Raw genomic sequence first — 9,046 nt, 5'->3', positions numbered from 1 at the left:
CCCCAGATGGAGTGAAGAAGAGCGGAACGGAAACCTCTGGGGACCTTGTTGTACACAGAATGTGAGGGTGTGTGTCTGGTTATCCTCTTGTCCTTTCCGTAAATGCGGGGCCCACGCGTCTATGTGCACTTCTCTGTACAGAACAGGATGTTGGTGTGTTTGGGGGCTCTGTCCCTGGGCAGGCTTGGAGTGAGAAGCAAAGCTCTTCGAAACCCCACCCCACCCGGCGCCCTCTGGCAGACAAGTAGAGCCAGCAGGAAGCAGTAGGACGTGCAGGGGAGTGGAGTGCAGGGCCAGTGTGTCCCGTCCTCCCTTCCTTCTGGTGACTGGCTTTGCTTCCACTCAGCGTCCTCTCTGTCTCTCCATGCGGCCTCTCTCTGACTATGGGTGTTCTGTTTTCTGTCCTCTCCAGTTCTTCCTTCTCTGTATCGGCTCCTCTTTAAGCCCCTCCTCCTCCGTGAGTCTGGGTCTCCCCGTCATGGCCACAGAGTGAGGCCATCGGGACTGCCTGGGGAATGGGCACTTGGCCCTGACACTGTGCCAGGCAGCCCGGCTCACCCCAGATATCAGGTATGGCTGCCTCTCCCAGCCATGCCACTTCGTGCCACTGTGTGGGATGGGGAGGAAGTGAGGGGGCAGGGGATTGGAAGATAGGGTCCTGGCCTGAAGCATGAGTCACATGTTTCTTAGATATTCTCATGTCTCTCCCCTCCCCTGTCCTAATCATGGATGGCTGGGGTTCTTTCTCCCCAGGGCAAGCAGGTACCTTGGTCATCCTTTTCAGAAGTCCCCCTTCATGCCTAACCTTCCTCCCTCCTGCTCCAATCACAGCCCCTTTTCTGGATGAATCAGTCCTTTCAAAGCGGGCCAGTGGGTATTTCCTCCTCAAATACATTTGTACATTCTTATGCAAAAAGAAGGCTGATAAGGATCAAGAGAATCATTTCCCCCCTCCACGTGCCTAGGTTCCCTTATCCTCAGGGCATCTCAAGGAAGGGGGCAAGCAGCCTGGAGGGGGTGGAGGGTGGTGGTGGTGGCTTGGAACTGGGGAGCAGTCACCGACTTCTCTCCCTTCCTCCCCACCCCCTAAACCACAGAAACCACTTAAAGCTCAGTGCAAGCCTGCCCTTCCAGGGAGGGCCTGGGACGGTGAAGGTGGAAAGTGTGTGGGTTCTGGGCAGCCTGCATGCCACACACCACCCCAGCCCTCTCCTTTGAGGCCACCCCTTCCAGGAAGCCTGATCAATGATTAGGGACCATCTTTCTTTGGGTCCTCTCTCAGGGGTCCATTTTTGGGGACACCTCAACCCACTGGAGGGACTGAGGGAGAGGGCTGTACCCCCTCCTCCCTCATCCATTAAAACAAGGACAACTCAGTCTCCATAAACATCTGTAGGTCTCACAGCCTCCACCTCTGGTCTTCCTGTCCCAAAGGCCACTGTGGGTGGAGGGAACAGCTGGAGTTTGACCCAAGCTCCTGGCCCTGAACTTTCCACGGTGACCCTGCTTGTACTGCTCATCTGTCAATTAGCATCTGTGGCCGCTTAGGCTTGGACACAGCAAGGAGGGTTGAAAAGCAGTTCTGATTGTTGCAGCCAAAAGACTTGGATAAGAATGTGGCCTGCCATTTATTATTCCTCCATTACCCCGTCAGTAAAAAGGAGACCATGACCACTGTTCTAACGTGCGTTTGTGACCCTGCGTGGAGGCCAGAACAGTCTGCACAGGGGAGGGTTCTCAGGACCTTATCTGCCCCATCGCGTGTTTCTGTGGCTTTAGTTGCCAGGAAGTTCCTCCAGGGACATTGTGGTCTCCGTCAGAGGGGGCAGTTCGCAGCTGTGAACGCTGAGTGAACTGCTCCTGAGTGGGGTGGACTGGAAGGCCACCTCACAGGCTCCTCTGAGTGGCGGGGTGCGCCGGGGGGGGGGGGGGCTGGATGGAGCCGCAGTCCAGGCAAGTTTACTTCGCCTCTCTGATGTACTCCTCAGTAAAATGGGGTTACATCTACCCCACGGAGTGGGTGTGACGATGAACTGGGGTCACACAGGTGGAGTACAGGACCTGGCGCAGAGCACTTGGTTAAAAGATGTTTCGGTCCCTCCCTTGATCCTTCCATTCCTGTAATCTTTCCTGCTCTTTATCTGACTCCCGTTTCCTATGCCCCTTTCCCTCTTTATTTCTCTATCACCCAGTAACATTTTTTTACGTTTTTCTTATTCATTTTGTATCTTGTCTGACCTCCATGTCTGATCTGATCCCTGCTGTATCCTATGCCTGGCACCTCGTCCCTAAGTATTTGTGGGAGGAATGCATGGATGTCGACGGTTAAATGACCTTGACCTTTCTTTCCAGCTGCTTGCAAATGGGCATGAAATTCATTTGCTCACTAAAGGTGGTTACACGGGAGGTTTGGGGACTGACGTAGAGAACAGTGCTAGGGACAGAGCTAGACGGAGGGGTGGCCCTCACAGACTGAACCGGCTGCAGGGTTTCCATCCTAGGGAAGGAGGAGACCCCTTCCAGAGTGACCTGGTGGGGAGGTGGCAGATGGTACTTAGGGATATTATAGGGAGGTGACCAGGGGTCCAGGCTTTCCCGCTAGACTCTCTAGGTTCGAATGCTAGTCCTGCTCCTCACTAGGTGACTAAAGTCCAAGGTCACATCGATAACAATCGTACTTTGCCCTCGGTGCTGGGAGGAGTAAATGAGTTGACAAGTTATTGGAACAGGAGTTCATTGCCCGAGGATCCTGTAACCGGTGGCACTTATTGTTTGGTCCATGCTACCACCTGGTGGACACCTGGAGTAGGAGATTTCCCTGGCCCAGGTGGCCATGGGGCAGGGGCAGGGGCGGGGAACCTAGTCAGGGGAGGGAGAAAGAACCGGGCTGCCATCTGAGTGGAGATGGTGTGTGTGCTGTATTAGCATTATCACGTGCTGAGGTTTCCAGCAGGCTCAGCCCTGCTTCCCGGCACCGGGGAAAATGAGAAAGGGCCCGAAGGAGAGGGCAGAGGAAGCTGAGTTGGCGCAGTCCCTCCCTCCTTCCCTCCTACCCTCCTCCAAGCCTGGCCTGAGCCAAGAGGAACCAGATCCAGGGAAGGTGGAGAGACAGAGAAGAAGGTCAGTGCTGACGTCACGGACATTCACGTAGGAGGTAAACACAATCTGACCTACATTTATCCGTCTCCCACACCCTCCGCCTACTCAGTGGGGTACCCTTTTCTGGGCACCCCCCAGCTCTCACTCTGGTAAGACCCCCTCCTTTCCTGAGATGTCCATCCCTGGGACATGATGACTCGCCACTCAGTCAGTACCCGAGTGCTGTGCTGGCTGGCACAGGGGCGGAAGGGACAGGCAAGAGAGGACACCTGAAGGCACTACGGGCTAGTCTGAATCCCCTGACTCTCTCCCAAGGCACCGAAATCTCATCTCTCTTCAGGACAGATGTGGGTTCGAGTGGGGAGGCGGATCAGTGGTGGGGCATTGATTTCCCCGGTGCAGCCCCAAGGAGCCCCCAGGGGAAGGCGGCTTAGGTTCTCTTACAGTCACACAACTTTTTCTGGAGTGACTCAGTGATTGGGGAGCCCCCTGAAAGGGTGGAGGCCTCATTGGACAGGGACCCCAGGACCTACCCAGCTCAGATCCACTGAACTAGTATCAGCATCTCTTGGGGACGGAGCCCAGGACCCTGCGTGTTTCACAAGCTCCCCCACACCCCGGATTTCTGATGTCTGGTTATCCCCGATGCAAAGCACTGCTTCAGGTCTGCTCCAACTCGGACAATCCGAAGGAGGTTCTTCCCTCCCTGGATGGCCAAGGCAGAGGGAGGAGGGTAGGCTGCAGAGCTGAGAGTGCAGGGCGCCCAAAAGGGGAGAGGTCCCGCTAGAGACACACGGACCTTTTATTAGCAAAAATAAATACATGTGGGGCAGATGGAAGGAGTGGGGACCGCAGGCCCCACGGAGAGCCCCCGAGGAAGAGAAGTCTCCGTCTACAGGCTGAGATGGGCGAGCGCCAGGGAGGCCCCTGGCCCTGGCGCGCCACCTAAGGGGGGCAGGAGGGCGATCAGGGGCGCCTCACACTCCCCCAGCAGCACGTCCCTACGCAGCCCTGCGCCCCTGTCCTGCACCTTGGCCCTCAGACTGCGGGCGGCCAGTTCCGACGGGCCCAGGCCGTCGAAGAAGAAGTCCTCGTTGAAGATGGGGTTGGCGCTGCATCTGACCACGCGGCTCCGCTGGCTGCGCGGCCGGACGTGCGGCCGCAGCCCCAGCACCACGAAGCAGCCGCCGCCGCCGCCGCCGCCGGGGCCGGGCCGCTCCCGGGGCAGCCCCTCGGCGCTGACCAGGCGCAGCCGCAGCCGCCCGGGCGCCGCCTGGTACTCGGCCGAGAGGCGCAGCTGCCCGCCGCGGGGCCCCAGGCGCAGCACGCTCTCCTTGGTCGGCCGCAGGGGGCAGCACAGGACGTCCAGGTGGAAGAGCGGCGGCGGGGCCGACCCCGGGCGGCGGGGCGCGTGCGGGCTGCTGTCGGCCGAGCCCGCGCTCTCGGGGGACAGCGAGTGCGGCCTGGGCGGCCGCGGCGAGCCGAAGGGCGACGAGTCGGGCGACGAGGCCGTGTCGCTGTCGGGGGCCCAGCAGAGGCGCAGGTCCGGGGCGGAGAGGTGCAGCCGGGCGGCCGCGGGGCTGAGACCCCCGGCGGGGGCGGGCGGCGGCGAGTGGAACAGGGACTCGCGCCGGCGCGTGTGCGGGCTCTCGGGCAGGAAGGCGCAGCCGTCGCGGCCCGCCAGGTGCGGCAGCGAGCAGGCCGCGGGGAGCCGCGGGGACTGCGGCTCGGCCCCGCCCGGGTCCGAGAGCCGAGGCGGGATGAAGAACTGCGGGATGCGATCGGGGGTCAGCACGTTGGGGCAGGCGCGCGCGGGCGGGCCCGGGGCGCGGCGCTTAGGGAACAGGCCGCAGGGCGCCCACCAGGCCCCGGGCTCCGTGGTCCCCACCTTGTAGCCGGCTTTCTCCAGGAGCCACATGCGGTGTGGTGGGGGTGATGAAAGTGCCAACCCTGCGAGGCCAACGGGGTCCAAATGCAGCGTCTCAGTGGAGGCCTGGGCGGAGCCGGGGATGGGTGAGGAGAGAAGAGGTGGAGGTGGGTGATGCTGCGAAAGGACACCTGGCCGTCCACCGCCGCTGCTCCCTCTCCCTGGGCCCAAGCGCACAAGCCCCTATTTGAGCCGGAAAAGTCAAGGGCAGCGAAATCTGGGGCCCCCGGGAGAAACAGAGGAGCCCAGGCCAGATAATCATATTTTCAGCTGCAGGCCTTGGACATTGGAGTACACAGACTCTCCCGCTGATACTACAGATGTCGCCCCTTCGGAGTCAGAAGGCCCAACACACCCATTAGAGCGCCTATAGGAGACTAGAATAACACCTGCTTCTCAGAAGGCTTGTAGTCACAGGGACCCAGATCCCAGACCCCGTTCCTATACACGCACGTTCCCCCTGAAGAGACACCTCGGTCCTAGGCTGGCTCACCCCCCCTCTCGCTGTGCGTTCGAAACACTCAGGGTCTCCTCCAAGGTCTGGTCTGGAAGCCCCTCGGACCTCCCACTCCACCCCCACTTCCCTGCCTGGGTCGGCTCCCCTGTCCCACCGCCAGCTGCTTCAGGCTGAGGCCTCGTTCGGCCCCAGCCCCACCTGCCTCCTCCTGCTTCTCCCTCGCCTTCCTGAGTTGCTCCAGGCCAGAAGTAGACTCTGCACATCGGCTGCTGCCCTGCGAGCACGCAGGGCCGGTCCAAGGAGACGCAGCCCCCCCGCGCCCCCTTAGCACTGACGTCTGGCTCCTGGCTTCTCAGCCCTACCTCACCCTGAGTCCGCAAGGCGGGGTCGGGCCGTTGGGCCGCCCCGCCCACTCTCCACTTCTTTCTCCCTAAGAAACGCCTGGGCACAAAGGCTGCATTGATTCTCCCTCCACCCCCAGAGGCCTCCCCGCCCACCGCGAGCTCGCCGCACCCGCGCGTCGCACCCCCTCGAGCGCGCAGTTCTGACCGTCTGCCTGGGAGTCTGAGGCCGCCGCGGGCTCGGTCGGGGCGCCCCGAGTGCAGGCCTCACCTGTGGGCCGCCGCTGGGTTCCGGCCTCTGCCCGGGAGGCGTTCAGAGCCCCGAGCTGAGCAGCTTCCTCTCCAGCTGGCTCCCCCAGCCCAGTCCTACTGGGAGGAGCTGGCAGGGGACTCCGTTGCCTACGTACGACCTCTTTTCCTGGATAAACACAGCTCCGTCTCTCCGGCCATCAGCCCAGCCTTCTTAACTCCTTCCTCCAGCCTGGTTTCTAGCAGCAAGCCAGCCCTGTGCCCCGGCCTCTCCTGCTGGGCCTGGGCTACTTGGGCGTTGAAGAGGGCTGCAGCAAAGAGGGAAGCCCCCACCCGTGGCCAGTGGCCTCCATCCTTCTGTGCTGCACTGGCCCCACCCCAACCCTCCTAGGTAGGTGAAGCCAATAGCCATGGCCACACAAAGCACGTTTCCTGCAAAGCCCTCCTTGCTGGCATCCTGCCTTGGCCCCCATTGTCCCGTTCTGGAGCCTTCCCAATAGCTCCCACCAGTGACTTGCAATGACTAGTTTTCTGCATTACACCGGCCTAAGGAAAAGGAACCAGGCTCAAGACTTCTGGACATAGAGACACTGAGGGGAGAGCTGATTCCATCTGTGAGTAGTCAAGGTCAGGCTGGCCCGTGCCCCCCATTCTTGGGAAGATGCCCCCCTTCCCGCCCCTCCCCACAGGCAGACCCTAGGAGGCAGAGGCCACAGCTGACACTATGAGGCCATCATCCGCACTCCAGGAAACACCCACCACCCTTTAGTCTCTCAAAGGCATCATGCTCATTCATTTCCTCCTTAGGACGTTTAAATAGGCTGCCTCTCTCCTAGGACCTGCTTCCTCCTTCAGGTGGGATTCGGGCAAATTTGATTCTGTGGCTTCATTCATTCATTCATCCAGAGTTCTTTACTACCTTCTCTGTGCCAGACACTGGGCTGCACTCTGGGGACATAGCAGTGAGAAAACAGCTAAATCTCCTGGGAGTTTAGACTTTAGTGGGGAAAGAAAGACAATAGACAAAAATCAATTATTAGATGGAAATCAGTGTGGAGGAGAAAATTAAAGTAGGGAAGGCTGACAGCGCATGTCAGGTGAGTATACGATTTTAAGTAGAGTGATCACGGTGGCCACCTTGAGCTTGTAACATTTCAGTAATGATATGTAGGCGGGAGGAAGGATATGTGAGGGAAAAGCATTCGAGGGGAAGGAATACCAAATGCAAAAGCCCTGAGGCAGAAACTTGTCTGGGGTGAACAAGGAGGCAAAGGATAGAATGTAGCCGGAAGAGAATGAGTGAGGGGGAGACGAGTTTGGAGAGGTAACAGGGCCAAACTCTGTTGGGCTTGTAGCCACCGTAACAATTTTAGCTTTTACTTGTGGTGAGCTGGGAGTGATGTGACTTGCCTTATATGTGGAGAGGGTGCTCTGGTGTTGAGAACAGAATGAAGGGGGTGAGGGCGTAAATAGGGAGACCAAACAGGAGACTACTGGAATAATCTTGCACAAGATGATTGGGGCCTGGACCAGGGTTGTAGCAGTCAGTTTCTGGGTATATTCTGAAGGGTAGCGTCAGTAGGATTTCCTGATGGATTCATCCCCATCAACAGAGAAAGAGTGAGCTGAGATTTTTGACCTGCGCCACCGGAAGGATGGAGTTGTCATTTTTGAGGGAGGAGTATCAGGAGCTCAGTTCTGGGGTCTGTTAAATTTGAGGTGCCTGTTAGCTATCTAACTGGAGATGGTGAGTAAGCAGTTGAATGTGCAAATCGAGAGCTCAGAGGAGAGGTCAAGACTGGCAGTAGAAATGTGGGCACCAAGAGAAATGTAGAGGGAATTGAAAGTCGTGGGACTTGGTGAAGTGTAGGTAGGAAAGAGAAAGGATCCAAGGACGGAGTCCTGGGGCCTCCAACATTGAGAGGTGCAGAGGAGGACCCAGCTGTGCCAGCTGCCGTGGCAAGGCCTGGGAAGATGGGGACTGAGAATCGGCCAAGGGGTTCAGCGACACAAACTCGTTGGTGACTTTTTCAAGAGCAGTTTTGGTGGAGTGATGGAGGCAAAATCCTGATTGGAGTGGGCTTGAGAAAGAATAGGAGGAAACGAGAGAGCGCAACGACAACTCTCTTGAAGAGTTTGCTGAAAAAGAAGGGAGAGGTAGGGTAGCGGCCAGAGGGAAAGTGTAATCAAGAGAGCATTTAAATGACAGAAATAATAGTATGCGGATGGGAAAGAGCTCATAGAAAGGGGGAAATTGAAGCAGAAGAGAGAAAAGAGACTTGTTGGAGCAATATTCCTGAGCAGACGGGACAAAAGAGGTATTGTACAGAAGAAATAGATCTAGGGGTTGTCCTTTGCCTGCTCTGTGGACAGTTCACCCACAGTTACTGGAAAGAAGATAGAATAAGTGGGTGGAGGTTGTAGGTGGGGTGATATGGTGGTGGGAATTGGTTCTCTCTGGATGCTTCTGATTTCCCAGTGAAGCAGGAAGCAAAGTCATCAACTGAGAGGGATAAAGTGGAGGAGGGGGTGTTAAGGGTCTGAGCAGAGAGAACCAGAAATTCAACAGTCCTAGGGCAGCAGGAGAGAGAGTGGCCTGGGTTGCTGCAGGCTGCCTGCTGGGCAGTGTTAGGACCCCCCTTTAGGATGGTGATCCTGGCTTTAGAATGAGACCGGACAGTGTGGTTGTGTGTGTATGAGTGTGTGCGTTTTCTCTCGCTGTGTTCTGCCGTGCAGCGTGCAGGGCAAAAACGGGCAGAGATTGGGATTTAACCAGAAATGTGGTCCATCTTGGATGGCTCCAGTTCCTGCCCCCTCTCTCCTTCCACTTCCTTCTCTTGGTGGATATTAAATGGAGGGTACATGCAGGAGCGCATACTCCCTGGGCTGTACAGCAGTAATGTTGAAAACCGATTACAGGTAATCCACGGTCTGGCTGTATTACTCAGGGTCTGATCCAGAAAACAGCACTTG

The 9,046-nt window shown here is 57.9% G+C and overlaps 1 protein-coding gene across 1 annotated transcript; it reads right to left on the bottom strand.

The window, feature by feature from the left end:
• Positions 1-3,991: 3,991 nt before the first annotated feature.
• On the bottom strand, positions 3,992-6,163 carry C2CD4D (C2 calcium dependent domain containing 4D; the record flags this gene model as incomplete). Its single annotated transcript, XM_081080459.1, has 2 exons — positions 6,096-6,163; positions 3,992-5,092 (listed from the first exon to the last, which is right to left on the bottom strand). Exon 2 carries the CDS (start codon positions 5,015-5,017, stop codon positions 3,992-3,994), a length of 1,026 nt encoding a protein of 341 aa, XP_080936585.1. The 5' UTR covers positions 5,018-5,092; positions 6,096-6,163.
• Between the last annotated feature and the right edge of the window lie 2,883 nt (positions 6,164-9,046).

This window comes from Rhinolophus hipposideros (genome assembly GCF_964194185.1).
Source record: "Rhinolophus hipposideros genome assembly, chromosome: 19".
NCBI classification, from domain to species: Eukaryota; Metazoa; Chordata; class Mammalia; order Chiroptera; family Rhinolophidae; genus Rhinolophus; species Rhinolophus hipposideros.
The sequence above is the reverse complement of the archived record's forward strand: the minus strand, read 5'-3'. Positions and strand labels throughout refer to the sequence as shown.